Consider the following 19,375-nt stretch of genomic DNA (forward strand, 5'->3'; position numbering starts at 1 on the left):
CACCTCACAAACTAAGGAGAGTGCTTTTAAATTGTAAAACTTGTAAATGTGAGAGCGCTATTGATAGCGTCTGCTGTCATGGGTCTTTCTCAGTGACGGACTGAGGCTGCTGTTGTCATCTTCTCTGGTCAAAACAGTGTCCCCTAGCGGATACTCAATGAATTGCACCTCATTAAAAATATTAATTCTGTGTCTTTTATGCGTTTAATTTTTAAATGATCCTGCGGGCCTTATTGAACCTCGCCAGTGCCGACTCAAGGCCAGCTGTGCCAGCTTCATGCCGAATCCGGGCCAGATGCCTTTGCTGACTGGGTTGGAAAAATGACCCCAGTCCAACTCCTGAAGGAGCAAAGCCGCGGCTCTTAAGGGCGCAGGGCGGCTTCAAAATAATGTGCAAAAACCATTTCCCCTTAAGAACATCGTTGTGATGTCATTGTGCAGCATTGTGAAATACGTCCCACTTTACACGCATTGTACAACTATTACTGTAGCATAATTAGACTATCTGCAATTACAATTTGTTTTCTTTTTAAAAATATGTTTCAATGATACCCCACCACCTTACATCCCAGAATTTCTCTTTTAGATTGTCACGGGGAGCGTCATCTTGAGATAGAATTCCTAGTGTTGTTCCAAAGCAACAGTGTCATGGGAGTGGGGGCTGTAAAAGCGGTATCGGGGGGGGGGGGGGGGGGGGGTTCTGTGCTGTCTGCTAGCCATCAACGGTGACCTCGGGGTCCAGCCTCCCTCAGGAGAAGGCCGAGCGAGTGACGTCTCATCCCAAGGGATGGCAAGAGGGACGTCTTTGTCTGCCATCTTCGTCCTCTTCTGGGAATTGGATGAGCCTCCGCGTCGGAAAAGAAAAGAGAGGCCCTTCTTCCCGGAGTCCCCGTCCCGCGCTGACCTCCGCCACCAAAGAAAAGCCACGCTGAAAAGGAGCCGGCCGTCTCAAGATGGCCGCCGGGATGACAGCAGGGAAGAAAGCCAATCAGGGAGGAGATCAAAGGCCTTTCACGCCGCTCCAGAAAAGGGGATCAAGAAAACGGGAACGGGAACCGAGCACCCAACTCACACGTACTCTGCTGCAATTAGACAACCGTGAATGGGAGAAAGGTCAAGGCCTGCCCGCAGGATGGCCCTTCTTCATCCTTTATTCCCAGCGCCTTTCACATCTCACACAGACACACATGCACACGTACATGAACACACACTAGAACAGATGCACAAAAACACATTGCACGTATATATACAAACACACTTGTACACATGGACAACCAAACACCAACCTGGATCGACACAAGCACATTCTCAAACTTACACTAACGAAATGCACAAGACACACACTAACATCCACACACATTCACAGTTACAAACACACACACACACACGATACACAAAAAGGTATATAAATGCACAAAAATTCACAAACATTTATGCACATGCACACCCCTCTGTCTCACACACATACAAACACAGTAGACGGTGTGTGTCAATCACAGCTGTCATACGCCTCGGGCCCTCCCGAAGAGGAACATTTGATGAGACCGTCATGGGCGCCGTGATGTGACGTCCCTCCAGTGAGAGCCCCCAAAGGGATGCCAGCACCCCAAGACCTCCAATCCCGCTCATTAAAAGCAGCACGTGTGTGACCAACGTGCAGTAATGACGGGCTTACATAAATCGCGTATATGTGTGTGACATCACACGATGCCACAAAGGGGTGTATTTTGTCAGAAGTGCAATCAGAGTACACAACAATGCAGTGTGAGTAATTACAACGTTACCCACGTGACAGCACAAACAGCAACTTGGAACATCTGCATTTTTTTTTTCTTTTTGGTGGAACTGCCAATGTGATGTAAAATTGGCAAATACGCACTCCCAAAGACGTTTGAATGTATTTGCTGGCTGAATGCGACAAACATCTTTTTTCCATACTGCCGAGGGAATTATGGGGGGGGGGGGGGGGGGGGAGATGCTAAACTGAAATCATGCGCTGTGGACATAAAACTACAAAATTACAAAAAATGTCTACTTAACATTTGAACGCAGTGGTATAATGGAGGCCAAATGCTTCAACAACAACAACAAAAATACATTCAAAAAATCTTGACTTGCATACGTGCAATAGCCATGGTACATTCGAACATACTTCCAAGTACTTTCGCAAATATTTAAATACATTTGATTGTATTTGCCGGTCCAAAAAAAATGTTACTCCACATTGGCAGTTCCCGGCTTGCGTACCTGAAGCCCTTTCTGTGTAGTAATTGATGTCGCTGATGATAATACACCAAAGGCTGACGTCGGAACAAGTCCTCTGAGACTCGACCGCGGCGGCCATGTTTGTGGCGCATAAAGGTGTGATTTGACTTGCTAATGTGCATCTGGTCCATATTTTCATCTTCATTACGGTCGAGTCTACACTACATGCGTCAAAATGACGCGACCTTGCCGCGTCCTTGATGGTGGCTCATTAATATTCAGCAGCGGCGTCGACACTAACGAGACGCCGAGGTGCGAGGGTCGATTACGCCGTTGCGCCTTCTGTCGCGACTTTGGGAAGGTGACGCGTGGCGAGCACAAATTCACGAATTAGCGGATAGCACAACTTGGTTCTCATAAAAATGTAATAATTTTTACTCTCGTATCGCAACCCTGCTCCACATTACGCTTTCTCAAAATTACAACCGTAACATTATAACTTTGTATTCATGGCATTAATTTCTTATAAAATTGCCACTTTTCTTTCTCTTATGAGCAGAACTATGAATTTATTTGTGAAATACGGACCCCATCTTACAAGACAACTATTGACATAATATTCCGGCGCAGATTTTATTACTTCAAATGATTGATTTCAAAGTCCTTGTATCATCGCGTGTATATTCTCAACTTTTTACTCACACTCAAATATTTTCAAGACAGACTACCTCGCGATTTTGTTTGGATCAATTTTGCTAATGGCGCCGCCCAAAGGTCACGCTGGGACGAGGGACGGAGGGCTGGAATGGACGGGTACCATCACCAAGCGGAATGACTGCATTTATTGCTCTTAGGTCGCCAGGCAATAATAAATAATTAGTGTGTGTGTGTGTGTGTGTGCGCAAAAACAGGAAATAAAACATCAAATAGTTGAAGTAACACATCCAAAAGTAAACAAGTGTGTACTTTGCTGTCGTGCGGTTACAGTACTTAAAAGTAGAAAGTACATTAAAAAAAAATTATTCCAAAGTCATCAACAAAGAAAGGAGGTGGGCGGGTCCTCAGTCTTTGTTGGTTTACGTTGACTTTTTTTTCTTGACACCTTTTGGCTCACTGTACTGGACCTAAAAAAACAAGCAGAACGTCATCAGCATCGTCATAAACCGCAAAAATAAGGCAAAGTGAGGAATGCGATGGAATTCTGCTTGCTGGTCCCGCGTACCTTCTGCACATCCGAAGGTACCCTGCTCAGAAAGTCGATCAGCTCGTTGTTGTCTATGGCGAAAGGCTTGCGCAATCGCTTGGTGAATTTGTTGATGCCTGGAAGAAAAATTAAAAAAAATTGGGAAAAGAAAAGAAAGGTTGTCATTAAGACTCGGCGCTTTCTTGGTACACAAACAGCAACAAAAAAAATCCCGGCTGAACATTAATTACTGCTTGATGTTTTTCTTTTCCCACGCTGTCATTTCTTAGACTTCTTAAAATTTAATCCGACCCACTTTATATATTTCTAAAAAATAAAATGTTATTTATTTATTTTTAAAATTGTGTGTGTGTTGTTAAGTTGCAAAATGTGAACAGTTTTAAATACCAACATATCAGCACATAATTTTTTTTTTTTAAATCAACGCTTAAATGAAAAGAAATCCTGCTGGATTTGTAGCACCTTCAAGTCATTTGTACAACATAATTCATAGTGAAATAAAAAGTGAAGAAAAAAAAAGTCAATTCTGAACGCCTCTTACCCCATATCAAGACAATGTAGCGCAGCGGGATGTAATACGTGAGCACGGTGGCCGTGACAAAGAAGAGCAAAGCCAGACTGGACAGGAAGGGCTCGGACCAGTTGAATGTGCTAAACAACACCAAAAAAACACAACCAAAACGTTTTGACAACATCATCAAAAGACAAAATGTGGGAAGAGTGACAACATTACTTTTTAATCCTCTCCCCAAAGTTTGCCACCCCATCCAGGAAGTTCTGAAGGCTGATGACGATGTCCTGCACCATGTGGATCTTCTCCATGAGACCCCGGCGCTCATTTTCCTGACATTAGCGACACGAGTAAACACGCTTGCATTGTCCCACATCCCGTTGAGTATTTCTTTGTTTGGCGATTAATCTTCACTACCTTCTCGTCATCCTCCTCTTCGTCACCAACGTCCATAGAGCTCTGAGAAAAACGGTCACATTAGTGAAGGATTACATTTGTCCACAGTCAGTGAGAACCAAGTGTCCCAAAATGGACACCCTGAATAGATCAACCGAATAATTGCTTCAATCAAAGGCCTCCTTTAAAAACACACCTGATGCTTGTCCACTTGAACAAATACACAACACATGTCGATTAAGCACCTTCTCCAGAAAAAAAATACAGGGTCTTGAAAACCCACTTGAAAACCTAAACACCTCACTTCCTTCCAATGAAAAAAAAAATCAGACACACCACGACTTGATGACACTCACCAGGTCTTGATTGGCATGTCCGGAGCAGATCTGAAAGTAGTTCCATGAGATGAGCAGAACCAGGATAAGGGGAAACATGTAGAACTCCCAGTGCCACACCATCAACAGGAACACCTGCAAGCACGTCACATGATTATTCAGACAATGATAGAGCAGCATCTAGTGTACTTCCTGTTTGGAGCATGACCACTTCCTGCTTTTCTTAGTTTGATTCCTTGTCCTTTCTGAGCTCCGTTCTGAGCGTCCCCCTAAAATATGACCGTGTGTGTGTGTGTGTGTGTGTTTTTTTTTATTTATCTATGGAGTTCTGCCTAGCAACAAGTAACCTGAAACATGAATGACCTATTTATTTTTTATTTTTTTAACTTGCAGGTGCTTTGTTCACTTGAAAAAATTTTTATGCCCGACCTAAATTAAATGACTGATGATAATTTTTTTAAAAAAAGGCAAGGAAGCTGGTCACTTAAATAAAGGCCTCACCTCAGTGAAACAAATTCTTCGTGGATGAGGAGCTTTCTCCAACAAAACAAATGCCTCAAGTCAGCACTTTTAAAAACACCAGCAGGTGTTTCATCCGTTTGAATCAATAAGCCTCTTACCACCATTAAATGTGTCCTTTATTCTTATTCGTTTGGGTGAAAAAGAAACTGATCTTGCCATTTAAAAAAGAAAAAAAAGTGTCATTTTAGACAGCATTAAGGATGAAAATGTAAACTAAATGTCCATTTTTAGTATGGAAGTTGCAAAGTAAAAGGGGTGAAAGTCCTTCTGAGGCGACTGTGAAAGCCAAATCACGTTTTGCTGTGAAAGTATCCCAGGCCATAAAGATTGTGATCATCGACTTGTGTTTCATGTGCAGAACAGGAAACGCACACAAAAAAAAAGAAAAGGCAGACTACCAAATGTTGCTATCAATAGAATACTCCCAACTTAATAGTGGAGCAAGGCGCGGCATGCCAGAGCGGTAATCCCAGGGACCTGAGCCAAAACGGGGATTTAAGAAGAAGGAAGGAAGGGAATAAACGGTGAGGCGTTTAGTGCGAGTCGATGAGAGCAGATGGCTGTGCAGTGTCTGTGTGTCTTTATCTCCCTTGACGAGATGTCTGCCAAGGACCGCCCACGTCCAGTCCGCTTTCAAAAACAGAGGAAAAAGCCACGGTACAGAGTCATCATTCTGTGTGGACTTTGCGGGATCTTGGAACATTCCGAATCCCCGGCAATCCGGAAACTTGGGAGACTTGAGAACGCAAACGATAATGCAGACAGGAAGTATTCAATTAAACGTCTGTTCAAAACATTCTAAAGTGTGTCATCCGCTTGAATGAATAAATGCCTCACCTCGTTTAAAAACGCCTCGACAAACTGCAAATACTTTGCCCACTAGAATAAACACTGCAACCATTGCAATTAAATGCTTGTTCTTCGGGTTCGTCACTTTGATGAATAAAAGCCTAGTCTGAATAAAACGCCTTGGACCAAGTGGACCGAGCACCTGGCCTCAGTTCAAAATCAAATAATTTACAGGGGAAAAAACAACAACAAAAAAACATTGCAACTCGTTTTTTTACTTTTTTTAAAAAATAATTGTGTTTCATCCACTTGATGAAACCCCACCAAATCCTTCATCCGATGTCCCACTTTGCATGCAAGTCAAATATTACAAACGAAAATGATAAAAAAAAAACCCACATTGCTTCATGCACTTGGCTACAAACCTCAGCACAATTCCACAACTGATGATGTTGGTATAAACACAGCACACCAATCACGACCTTTTTGGAAAACAGATGCTTTTTCCGCATCACTAAACGGCAGGCAACTCATCCACTTCAACACCTTGCCTCTCTTAAATGTCACGACTAATAAACAACGGCCAGCACCGTCGTCCACTTGAATAAAATGCTCACCTCAAATAAACAAACATCTCAATGAGTTGCAACTTTGGTTTAAAAAAAAATAAATAAAAATAAAAAAATTCAGGAGCTTCGTTCACTCGAATAACGTTTCCATTCTGGAAGCAGCCGTTCTCGGTTCACCAATCAACTCACTGCACTGTGACTAGCCCCGCCCACTCCCAGTATCCCTTCACTGTTGTTTCTCCTACAGTGATTGCAAAACAAGCAGTGCACCAAACGGAAGTTCTTCTCAATGTAACGCGAGAGGTTCCGAATAAAGTGAACGTCCAGGTCACTCACCGCGAAGGCCAGCAGGCTCCTTTGGACGCTCTCCCACTGGAAGCAGCTTTTCACGTACTGCAGCGTGGACCTGATGGCCCGGTAGAGCGCCTGCACTCGCTGCACGTTCCTGGCCAGAGCCTGAGGAAAAACAAATTCAAAACAAGATTAAAAAGGCGGCGCCCTGACCAAGTGGCGAATGTTCCAATCGCAATTCTTGGGAGTTTGTTTCGGCGTGGACTTGGAAAGCATCCAAATTGTATTTGGCGCTCACGAGCAAACATGCTAGTTTAGCTGTGATTATTCTAATAATAATCTAAAAGTTTAAATAAAAGTCTAATAAATAAAAGTTTAGGTTATGGTCATGTAAGACTTAAAATTCATTTGCTTGTTTCCCAAAATTGGTCGAGGGCTCCGGTAGATTGAGATTCATCCAAAGGAAATGATGATTGACGTCGAGTAAATTAGCATCGCGCCAGAGAGTGCGGGGGGCTCCGTTTTTTGGCATCCGGGCTCCACTGCGGTCGGGTAGGGAGGGTTCCGCGTCAGAAATATGACCTGATTTTGTCCAACATGAAAACAAGCAGTCGGAGCAACGGTGCACGTCACAGCCACTGTAAGCCAATTTGGGCGTTTGCGGGCGATGCATTGTGTGGCAACAAAGACTCTTTTGTGGGGAATACAGACAGTCAGGCACCCGGTCTGGCACCCTGTCTCACACACTGTATATCAAACTAATGTGGCAGAACACGGCGCGGTTGGCGGCCATTAACGCTCAATTCGAAGCAGCGGGCTGCTTTTGCTTTTACCACTTCACACGAGGGAGGAACACTTGGACCGGGGTCCGCTCTCGCGCGGCGATCCAGCGGCGGGCGCTGAGATTTTGGGCTGGGGGGGGGCTTCGGACCGAACCCAAACTTTGCCCCACACTGTTACGTCACGATAAAATGTCACGTCAAGTTAACATGTAGCGCAACTATGCGCGGGATTAAAGAGGCATTTCGCGTAGTTGATGCTAATACGAATAGTAAAGGTTAATAAGACTAAGAAATTAAGAAGTGCGCGGGGACCCGAAAACTGCGTTAAAATATATAAAAAGTAAAAAAAAAAAAAAAAGACTGCTACTTTGTCGATTGCACGTTTTGCGTGGGTGGTCCACCACCATCCACGAAGGATTACTGGAATTCCTTTTTTGTTCTAAATTCGACACCTAGCACCCGATACTTTTTGAAAAATAGTTGCCGGAGAATGTTATTGACGCCACTGCAGGATTGTAAATGATCGTTCATCATTTATTGGAGGAAGGCCTTTATTCATACAAAGAGAGAAAACACGGGAGAGCAAATGGGTCACGCGTGTGGCACCTGTTTGACTTTTGTTTTAGGGGCCAGTCGTTTATTGGAGGTGTGGTGTTTTGTGAGAAATTCGGCAAAAGTGCCTCAAACCTTTTTGGAAAATTTGGGATTATCTTCCATGAATTTGATCTCCCGGGGTTGGAATGTTCTTATACTGGCTCGAATCTGAATTTTAAAAAAAACAAAAAACTGTCAGGAGGATGTCGGAGCTTTTGACGAGTCCCGGCATTCCGGATGTGGACTCACAGGATTGTAAATGATCTCCAGCTCCAGCGTGATGTTGCCTTTGATCAGGCCGCCCAGGTCGTCCTTCTTCAGGGGCATGATGATCTGCTGCCTACTTCGGATCTGCGTCGAGCACAAACACGAAAAGGGTCAGCGAGGGCGCGGGATCGACCGGGCCGTGAACCGGACCGCCAGTCGAATCGGATCACGTCTCGGCGTGACGCGGAATGCCGACGCGTCGCCGCGGGGAAGGCGTGACACGAAGGAGGGAGAGAAGGAGGCGGCTTTTTGTACCGAGAGTAGAGGAATGGCCACTTTCCCCAGGAAGTCTGGAGCTTTGTCTCCATCCTCGTCAAAGACGGTCACCAGCAGAACCTCGTGGATGTCCCGGACAGGACTTTGGACACACAACAGCAATTTCTCAATGTTTGCGTTATGTAATGGACAATATTTTGTATCTGAATGACCTTTTATTGTCTGTTTTTTTCGTGTTTCAATTCCTCATTGTGGACATTATTCCGGGTCTAAATTCCCCAGTGCGCACATTATTCTTTTTTTTTGTACAATTTGTAGAAATGATGGATTCTCTGAATTCGTTGCCGTGCGCATTATTTAGCATCTGAATTTGTTTCTGTGACGGAGTATCTCACATCTCATTTCCTCGTTATGACGGTTATTTCATGTTTAAATTCATGATTGTGGACATTTAACTTACCAAAAAAACAAAACAAAAAAACAGTTTGAAATGTTTTAAAGTTTAAAAACATTTTTAAGTGAAATAAATTAATTTCAAAATGAGATATTATCAAATATTTAAATTCTTAATAATGATATGTGGAAAATTAGAAAGCGACTTTCTACTTTGATTTAAAGAAATGAGCTTTTACTTAAGCGCACGGGAGTATCTGGCGTCTAACATAACTTTTTGTTTCGCCTCATTTGCCAATGTCAGCCAGAATAAACATTCTACTCATATCTGTGAGAAAATATGTCTTCCGAACTCCTCTGCCCAACTACAACATCCACAGACATTATCCTTCTCACCTACGGGTTTCGTTACATTCATTTTGATTTTTTTTAAAAAAAAGGTCTATCGAAGTTTTTTTCCCCAAAATAATATGAAATATTTGCACGACTTTGTCCGATCAGTGTCATTTCTAAACATGTTAAAATATTATGGTGTTGAAGGTGAATGGCATTTCTATTGTAAAATAGCAAGAGGAGTAAAAAAAAAAACATTTAACTGAAAACATTCAAATGAAATGGCTTTGGGACAATACTGACAAGGTGAAGACTTTGTTCCACTCCGGCTGGAGACTCTTGTAGACGGTATGAGTCTGCAGCCTGTCGTTGCAGAGTTCCAAAACGCAGAAGGGGTCGCTCTTGCCTACGCCATGCAAAGCAAAGCCAACGCTCAGCGCGCTGAGAGTTCCCGCCGAGCGACGTGTTTTCGACCGACGACGGGAAAACAAAAAGCTTGCGGTTACCGTTGAGATCAGCAGCCAGCAGGTCGCACGCCCTGATGACTTTGACTTGGAGGAAGCCCACGTCGCTGAGGTTCTTCAAGGACCTTGGAAGACTCTGAAAGGACCACAAGTGCAGTGTGATGTTAATGCAACACAATGAACATAATAACACCAACCATCAAGAATTATGTTAGGCTTTTATTGACTATATTGCTTTTTTAAAAATTAATTCCTAATACAAAAACATTTTTTGCCACAAGATTTGGGATACTTTTAGCTATTTCTAATACCGTACCAGAGAAAATGTGCCATTATAAATGAAATGGTTCCTATTTTTTTGTTCACAGAATGAATTTCATGCCAAATAACTTTTAGGAATAGTGCTATATTTATGACACATAAAAAAAACATGAAAATGTTGCACATTGTTCACATTAAAATTGTTTAAATCTTTGCCAATATGAATATATTTTCGTGAAAATAAGGTTTTTAAATAACATTAACATACGTTAGACAATACAGACCTCGTAACGAAATTGCGATCACTTTTATGATACTGAATTCTTATTGGGCGTGAAACTATAACATCTGGCCACCTCGCATTATGCTCAATTTCAGACAAATGCTGCCCTCTAGTGCCCTTCAAAAGAAGGACAAGTCAGAGACATTCTTCCCATGACAAGTATTGCTTATTTTTAAATGACATTTCATTACATTTTTTTTTTTTGCCAAGACAAAGACATCTTGGGCTACTTTTGTTATGTCATCATTTCTTGGGATCTGCCCAGAGAGGGAAAAAACCTCTAAAATGGAGATAAGACAAACAGAGTGTTTGAAGCGGTACTGACGTAGTTGTCCAGCTTATTCTTGTGCTCCGCCGGCTCGTCGAGGGGTGCCGCGGAGAGGTCCGCGATGGAGACCCCGCTACAGGAGCTGATCGTGACCAGAAAGACCAGACGTCCTCGGCCCGAGTCCAACGATAGCGTAAACAGCTGCCTCTCATCTGGGGGGACGCCCGAAAGATCCACCTCACACCTGCGTGAGAAATCCCATTAAAACGGAAGCAGAACCAACGTACGCAATCGAAGTCGGCGTGCAGAGATTCACATTCCCAAACACTCCTCAGCTCGTCGTCCCTCTTTGGACCAAAGTTCCGCTTCCAGGATGCTGGTGCCGTCCAGGAATTGATTCAAGGTGAACTTCTCCCTCCACTGAGGCCTGGACACCTTGTCGACATTCTGCACAGGTAGAGTGGGGGGGTGGGGGGGGGGGGTGGGGGGGAGAAAAACTTGAAATAAACATCCAGCCTGATCTGTCCTTTCATCTGACCCTCAGGGGTAACTGTAATATTTGTTGCCATGTATTTCGAAAAATGGTTCATTAAAATGTATTTGTTGTGGTTTTTATTCAATGACCATAGTGCGATTAAATATTTAATAGACAATTTTACATCTACACTACCCGTGGCATTTTTATTAGAGACATTTTTACAATCCATTGCAAGTAAGTCAATGATGATAAATGATTCATAAAATAATTATACACATACGTCTAACATTTGAATTCGGTTGAAGAAATAACTGCTTGAGTGATCGATTCGAAATGATATTTATAAAATAAACAATTTAAATACACATTTATCATATTTGATTTGATTTTTGGTTACTCCCTTGTAAATGTAAATCGAAGAGTCGCACTAATTTCACAAAAAAAATCATTACTGTAAATAATCACAATCATAATCAGCTGTCAATCAAAAAAAAAAGAGCAAAAATGTTTGTCAGGCCCTATTTGAAAGTTTGACAGCCCACTTTATTTTGATTTCCCCCCCCCCCCCCCCCCCCCCCCGTCTTTTCTCGTTACCTTGCTTTTGTATCGCTGCTCGCCCAGTCGAAAGCGGACAAAGAGCTGGCCAGTCGGCGAGTCGATGGGAACATCCTGACCCTCCACCAGGGTCACCTTGGCCACTGAACTCCACAGCTGACTCTTCCTCTGGGCCTCAGACAGCCGCATGCTCTGTTGGAAAGAAGCCAACTATTATGGGAGACGGATATTTTGTTCAATATAGCCAGCCGGCTGTCTTGAAGGTGCCTCTGGCAGATGCGGGAGGAAGTTACGGATGCGCAAGTCGGGAGAGCAGGTGTCAAGTCTTAACGTTAAGTTTCTCGCAAGTCCCCAGATAATCCATAACTAAATCGATACAAATTTCAATCAAAACAAATCGTTTTTTTTCTCAAAAGCAAATCGCAAAGTCAAGTTGGCGCTTTCGTCAGTTTAACCCGAGCGAGTCCCAAATTCTAAAATCGCCGACTTAAGTCTGACTCCGGTCAAGTCGTGAGACTCCCGTCACCCACTTGTGCCCTCCGGGATCTTACTGCACCGTGCAGGTGTATGTCACGCGTTTTGGCACATGCTAGGTGAAGCCGGCGGTGTTGCATTCTGGTAGCATGCATCGTGCAGACAAGCGTGGGGGGTTTAACAGCCTCTTAAAAGCATGCAGGCAATCAGACACCAGTACACTGTGCTGGTGTACCTAAAAAAAGAGTCACTGTGTTTCTGGGTCTCACTTTCACTGGGAACAAAAAAAAGTAGCAATTATTTATTTATTTATTTTTTTAATCACAGACGATACCAATTTCTTTTCACAAATTAATTTGACACTCCTCTGCATTTTATTTCAGAAAAACCTCGCGCCAACTACTTCACACACGTTCAGAATATCTGGAGAGAGAATCTCCAAAACTGCTCATTTAAAAAAAAAAAAAAAAAAAAAACATTATGAACCCAACTAAACAATTTAGAGTTTTGTAAACATCAACATAGGCATAACTCATCAATAAACCTAAAATATTCTCATCCAATACATTTTTTGATGAACATCAAAGAGAGTTTTAACCCAATTTGTTTTTGTGAGTATCAAACACAATTTGGTCCGGACAACATAAGTCTCGACAAAGCCAACTTTACTTTGAGAAAATTAAGTTGATGACAATTTCAACTTGATCCGATAAAAACTAGGATGCGTACGGACGGACAACCAAACAAGGTTCATCCGTGAAAAAGGGAATCGTCTTCTGCCGCGGTCCTTTGAGCGGAAATGACGATGGCTACATGTGAAAACAAAACTGTTAGTGTGGGAGTGCCTTACCCGACTACTGCGTTTTCGGATTTGTGGCCAGCGCTGCGGGTCAGAGCATGCGTGTTAGGTGCAGAAGACAAAAGCACAGTCGGGTTAGTTGACAGTGGATGCACAACACTTATAACATACTTGATCCAAAAAAACAAACAAAAAAAGGCAAAGTCAGACTTTCAGGCTAATTTGTATAAAATCATCGAGTGTATGCCCAAATTGAAAACACCTCTTATCATAAAACTTTTACAAAAGTTATCCTAAAAACTTATTGAAATGGCAAATGATTAAAAAAAAATCTAAGGCTGAAAACAATGCCAACTGCAAATTAGAATGGCTGATAGTGCCTTTAAAAAGACATGAGACGATGCACAACAAAAAGCTGCCGAGGGAAGCCATGCATCACATGCGCGTATGAGAAAGCGCCCCCTACTGGTCCGCGTCGGCTGTCTCCATCTCTGCGCTTGAGGCTCATGTCCAGCACAATCTCGCCCATGTCGTCCTCAAGGCTGTTGGGGTCATCCAGACGCAGACACAGCTCGTTTACCCTCCACAAACGAGATGGAAAAATATAAAGATCTGGGCTTTGTACGTGAAAAAAAAAAAAAAGAGTAAAGTGTTCAATCTGACGCTACACGGGTGGTCATACAAAAAACACAGATGCAAAGGATTCGTGTCCTTATAAGTTCATCAAATGCATTGTGCCATGCAATGCATGCTCGGAACCCGAAAAGTTATTTTTCAACCATATAGTTACAGTTGCACTCCACTATTTGAAGGGGATAGGAATCAGGGTGGCCTGCGAAAAGAAAAAAATCTGCATGTAATTGACACCCATTCAAATGTATTGAGGGGCTATAAATAAATAAAAAGGTCGTTTATATTTTTTAAATTCATCAGCAATTAGGATTGTTTTTTTTTTTTTTTTTTTTTGCAAAAATCAGTATCGGCCTAAAAATAAATCCATGTCGGTCAAGCCCTATTTATTTATTTTTTTTTTAGCAATAACTTAGTCTTGAGGCGGCCCGGTAGTCCAGTGGTTAGCACGTCGGCTTCACAGTGCAGAGGTACCGGGTTCGATTCCAGCTCCGGCCCCCCTGTGTGGAGTTTGCATGTTCTCCCCGGGCCTGCGTGGGTTTTCTCCGGGTACTCCGGTTTCCTCCCACATTCCAAAAACATGCGTGGCAGGCTGATTGAACACTCTAAATTGTCCCTAGGTGCGAGTGTGAGTGCGAATGGTTGTTCGTTTCTGTGTGCCCTGCGATTGGCTGGCAACCGATTCAGGGTGTCCCCCGCCTACTGCCCGGAGACAGCTGGGATAGGCTCCAGCACCCCCCGCAACCCTAGTGAGGATCAAGCAGCTCGGAAGATGAATGAATGAATGAATGAATGAATGAATTTAGTCTTGACATAATTTTGTTTTTCTAAATGTCAATTTAAAGTGAGTCTAACATTGATGGTTTTTTTTAAAAAACATCAAAGCTAATTATCAATGAACCTTATGCTGATTTGAAGTCTCATTTTGAGCCTGAAAATAAATGTGTAAAAACAAAACCAAATTAGTTTTCTGAATAGTTACCAAGACAAAGAGTCTTGTAAATCAACCTGTGTCCTTATTAACATTCAAAAACCCAACAAAAGAAATTAGCGCCAGAGCTCACTTGTCCAGGTCCAAGTCACTGAGGAGGACGCTGGCCGAGCCCATGAAGTCGTCGGTGGTCAAGTCCCGGTCGTACACCTGTGTTGCCATGGCTATGGTTACCATGGTGACAGAAGAACCACTTCTTTTTTCTTTTTTTGTTTCGGAACATCACGCCAACCCACCTTGACGTAGAGCCACTGACTGAGGTTCCGGACGGGGATGGAAAAGTTCTCGCTCCACACGGGGTTCAGGTTCTTGAGGATCACTTTGCTCTTGTAGATGGTCTTCCCCTCCAGTTTGAACTTCACGTACGGGTCGCTGGTGCCTGAAAATGGAAAGATTATGTAAAGGAGGTTTGAAATGAATACAACAGCAAAATCCAGGAAAAAAAAAACTGTGACTGTGAATGAGGGAACAACCAATTTGCATTCAACAACCAATCCATTTTAAGATTGAAGATATCCTTTATTTGTCCCACACTGGGGAAATTTACTACAATAGCAAATTTTGTTCATGATCTGGATAAGGCTGCGTTTTATTTATTATTATTTTTTTAAACAACGTGATTGTGAGTCAACCTGGTGTCACCGGAACGGTTCCAACCCCCCCACAAACAAAATGTCACCTCCCATATGGTTTCTCTCCTCCATGTAGCACGTGAATTTAATGAACAGAAATGCAAAGTGCTCGAAATTGGTTCCATTTCACACTGTAACATTTCTCCGCTGTTGTCTGATGAAGTCTTCTTTACGTTTAGTTCAGCCTTAGTGGAGGTATGCCCTCTAATTACTAGCATTCTAGTTATGTAAGGTCATGATGAAATCGCAAAAACAACAAATCTGACGGTGGCCTAAGGAACTGTACATGAGCCGATTAAATTACATTCATGACTTTTTTTTGGACTCTTTACAAAACAAAGACAGAAGCACAAAAGCCGAAAATAAACATGGAAAAAAAATCTGCTTTTTGAGCAGAGCTATGATTAAAAAAAAAAAAAGCCAGATGTTGTTTCTCAACACTGGAAGTTACCACATGTGGCTTCCAGTAAAGAAAAACGACACCCCCTTTCCAAGTCAATGTTTTGGTTTGATGGGCCACAACTTCCTGTTCTGCTCCCACAATAAAATGATTGCTAACCCAATCCGCATGTTCCGAATCTCATGGGCAGAGCCAGATTGGCTTTGCTTCGGTGGCAGCTGCATCTTTCACCAGTTAATTTAACCGCTGTCACACGCGACAGCAGGGGGTTACGAAACACATCTTTTGTGAGTCTTTCAATTTCAATTAAAACCCTATAATGCCATTTGTATCATATTTGATACATGCATTTTCATTATACAACTTATTCTTTAGATTACATCAAATCATTCATTCATCTACCGTACCGCTTGATCCTCACTAGGGTCGCGGGGGGTGCTGGAGCCTATCCCAGTTGTCTCCGGGCAGTAGGCGGGGGACACCCTGAATCGGTTGCCAGCCAATCGCAGGGCACACAGAAACGAACAACCATCCACGCTCACACTCACACCTAAGGACAATTTAGAGTGTTCAATCAGCCTGCCACGCATGTTTTTTTTTGGAATGTGGGAGGAAACCGGAGCACCCGGAGAAAACCCACGCAGGCCCGGGGAGAACATGCAAACTCCACACAGGGAGCCCGGAGCTGGAATCGAACCCGGTACCTCTGCACTGTGAAGCCGACACGCTAACCACTGGACTACCGGGCCGCCATATTACATTAAATCATTCATTCATCTTCCGAGCCGCTTGATCCTCACTAGGGTCGCGGGGGGTGCTGGAGCCTATCCCAGCTGTCTTCGGGCAGTAGGCGGGGGACACCCTGAATCGGTTGCCAGCCAATCGCAGGGCACACAGAAACGAACAACCATTCACACTCACACTCACACCTAGGGACAATTTAGAGTGTTCAATCAGCCTGCCACGCATGTTTTTGGAATGTGGGAGGAAACCGGAGCACCCGGAGAAAACCCACGCAGGCCCGGGGAGAACATGCAAACTCCACACAGGGAGGCCGTAGCTGGAATCGAACCCGGTACCTCTGCACTGTGAAACCGACGTGCTAACCACTGGACTACCGGGCCGCCCGACATTAAATCATCTGTATCAAATTTGATACTGCAGGTTTAAAATAAAAATTACATGTAAAAATTATAATTTCCCCAAATTATAATTTTTACATGTAATCTACATAATGCTTATCAATGTGATACGACAAATATCTAAAACAACATGATATGACAAAAATATGTTTGTGGATTTTGTTATAAGTGTTAATGAACATCTCAGTTCCCAAAAATCTGATTTTTCTGGGTAATGCCTTGATGGGTAAGGCATTAAAAGGTTAACATCATACAAGTTTTGAGGGGGCGGGGGGTGTAAAACATCCAAAGGCGATTAAAAAATATCCCAATTAACCTAACGTGTATTATGTATATCGATACCGGCCTTATGTGAGTGACAATATAGAATTTTGTCATTAGTACTAGTAGTATCGGTACTTGGTATCGGTATCAATGAGGAGTCAAGAGTGAATACTCATACTGGTATCGGTCGGGGGAAAAAAGTGAAGACAATTTGAAAATTTGTTGGGGGTTTTTTTTGCCTGAAATGAACGCAATGTCCGTGTTTCCATTTAAAATGAACATTACAAAGATTATTTGTTTTTTGGGCGAGGAGAAAGCCAAATGCAATGCATCCGCCCACAATGTTGCCCGTTAATGGTTTTGCTGCAGTAACCCGAGTGTCATGTCAACAACTAAATGGCTAACTAAACAAACGCTCAGCTACTGCGTCTACAAGCTAGCCGTCCGCAACAAAGAAAAATCGGACTTTGACCTCATGTTGGGCGTGATCTGCCCCGGCGGAGGGTAAACAGACAGTAGCGGCGGGTAAGGCTCAGACAGGTTCCAAACACGCCAGCTGGAATCTTACCTGCAGCTAAGCCATCGCTAACACGCAGTGACATCATCTCACATTCCTGACAGTCAATCATTTGACAGGCGTGATCACGGCAAAAATTCATTTAGGGAGAAGAGGTAGCTGGGCTTGCCTGTGGGTGTCAGCATGATTTATGATTATTTTTAGTGTAGCTAACTTTGCTATTTGGTCTCTGTATTTCTTTTTTACTTTTACTTTTTTCTTCTTCATTCAGGCAACCAAAGCCTTCAAATCCAGTCAAATGTCTTAAAACAGGCGGCCCGGTAGTCCAGTGGTTAGCACGTCGGCTTCACAGTGCAGAGGTACCGGGTTCGATTCCAGCTCCGGCCTCCCTGTGTGGAGTTTGCATGTTCACCCCGGGCCTTCGTGGGTTTTCTCCGGGTGCTCCGGTTTCCTCCCACATTCCAAAAACATGCATGGCAGGCTGATTGAACACTCTAAATCGTCCCTAAGTGTGAGTGTGAGTGCGAATGGTTGTTCGTTTCTGTGTGCCCTGCGATTGGCTGGCAACCGATTCAGGGTGTCCCCCGCCTACTGCCCGGAGACAGCTGGGATAGGCTCCAGCACCCCCCGCAACCCTAGTGAGGAACAAGCGGTTAGGAAGATGAATGAATGAATGAATGTCTTAAAACAAGGGTGTCAAACTCATTTTTGTAACGTGCCACATTGTAGTTAGGGTTTCACATTGTAGGAGGGCCGTTATGAATTTTGAGAAAATCATCTAAATGTTTAATCACCTCCACATGTTACATACATAGTGCACAACAAATTGATGGATAACTGGTTTTTAAAATCAGAGGTCAAGAATAATGACTGTTATTGTGGTCTAAATATGAAAAATTTGACATTTTGGTTCAGACTTTAGCAATCATCATGAAACATGACATGCTTGATTTGCTTTCGCGGGCCTATAAAATGATGTGGCGGGCCAGATATGGCCCCCGGGCCTTGACTTTGACACCTGTGTCTTCAAACTTCAAACGATTGTTTTGCAGATTTTTTTCTCGTGGGACTCGTCTACTTTTGAGGTAACCAACATTCCACATTTTGGCTTTCCAGGACGACTATTTACCCAAGCGGAAAGCTTCACTTTCAAGCGATTTGCCTGACGGCAACTCCCTTCATTCAAGCCATTGTTGAGTCACGGACTTTTTTTTTTTTTTTGGGCGGACAGTTTCAATCCACATCAAACAAGCGCTTTAAGTACAGCAATCTTAGCACCTTTATTATGAGATGACTGGATCAGCAAGTGTCTATTGTGACTCAAATAAGCGGAAGTCAAACGCGATAAGAGATACGAGAGCAGAGTTGTGGTGAAAGAAAGCAAAAGGATTCGTGATAAGGAGCGGCCAGAATGCAGATAATGCGAGCTTGGATCAATCAATGATTATTATTATTATTATTATTTTTTTTTTCAAATAGTCCATTTGTCTTCTATGAGCTTCTTTAACGCAATGAACATGGCAGAGAGCTTCACCTTGAGTCACATTTACCGCATCAACATTGCAAATCCAAAGTGAATGCGCTCATATCGCGTAACATCACTTCAATCCGCATATGACATGTAGTGAAAAACTATATACGCTCGAACCTGCATTTAATCCTCCCAAAAAAATGAAACATTACGGCATAAAATGGCAATAATAACATCCAACTTTTATTTCGCCCTGTACGTACGTCACTTGAGAAGCGTTTCTCATTGCCGATGACAACCTGGCTCACAAGCGGATGCAGGCTGCAACTGGACCACTTT

The 19,375-nt window shown here is 43.1% G+C and overlaps 1 protein-coding gene across 3 annotated transcripts in view; it reads right to left on the bottom strand.

Moving 5' to 3' along the window:
- Positions 1-2,014: 2,014 nt before the first annotated feature.
- mctp2b (multiple C2 domains, transmembrane 2b) overlaps positions 2,015-19,375 on the bottom strand; it is a 31,392-nt gene continuing 14,031 nt past the window's right edge. For 2 of the 3 annotated variants that reach the window (XM_052062458.1, XM_052062457.1), the window contains exons 4-22: positions 14,847-14,989; positions 14,684-14,760; positions 13,456-13,570; positions 13,041-13,073; positions 11,756-11,908; positions 11,000-11,130; positions 10,741-10,927; positions 9,914-10,007; positions 9,711-9,813; positions 8,721-8,823; positions 8,448-8,549; positions 8,292-8,366; positions 6,868-6,987; positions 4,673-4,786; positions 4,338-4,379; positions 4,143-4,252; positions 3,951-4,060; positions 3,428-3,525; positions 2,015-3,329 (exon numbers count right to left, since the gene is read on the bottom strand). In XM_052062458.1, coding sequence (XP_051918418.1) covers positions 3,282-3,329; positions 3,428-3,525; positions 3,951-4,060; positions 4,143-4,252; positions 4,338-4,379; positions 4,673-4,786; positions 6,868-6,987; positions 8,292-8,366; positions 8,448-8,549; positions 8,721-8,823; positions 9,711-9,813; positions 9,914-10,007; positions 10,741-10,927; positions 11,000-11,130; positions 11,756-11,908; positions 13,041-13,073; positions 13,456-13,570; positions 14,684-14,760; positions 14,847-14,989 — 1,958 coding nt within the window. In that variant the 3' untranslated portion in view covers positions 2,015-3,281. The remainder of the gene's footprint in view (positions 3,330-3,427; positions 3,526-3,950; positions 4,061-4,142; positions 4,253-4,337; positions 4,380-4,672; positions 4,787-6,867; positions 6,988-8,291; positions 8,367-8,447; positions 8,550-8,720; positions 8,824-9,710; positions 9,814-9,913; positions 10,008-10,740; positions 10,928-10,999; positions 11,131-11,755; positions 11,909-13,040; positions 13,074-13,455; positions 13,571-14,683; positions 14,761-14,846; positions 14,990-19,375) is intronic. The other variant, XM_052062459.1, reaches the window with a different exon arrangement.

This window comes from Hippocampus zosterae, chromosome 4, assembly GCF_025434085.1.
Source record: "Hippocampus zosterae strain Florida chromosome 4, ASM2543408v3, whole genome shotgun sequence".
Lineage (NCBI taxonomy): Eukaryota > Metazoa > Chordata > Actinopteri > Syngnathiformes > Syngnathidae > Hippocampus > Hippocampus zosterae.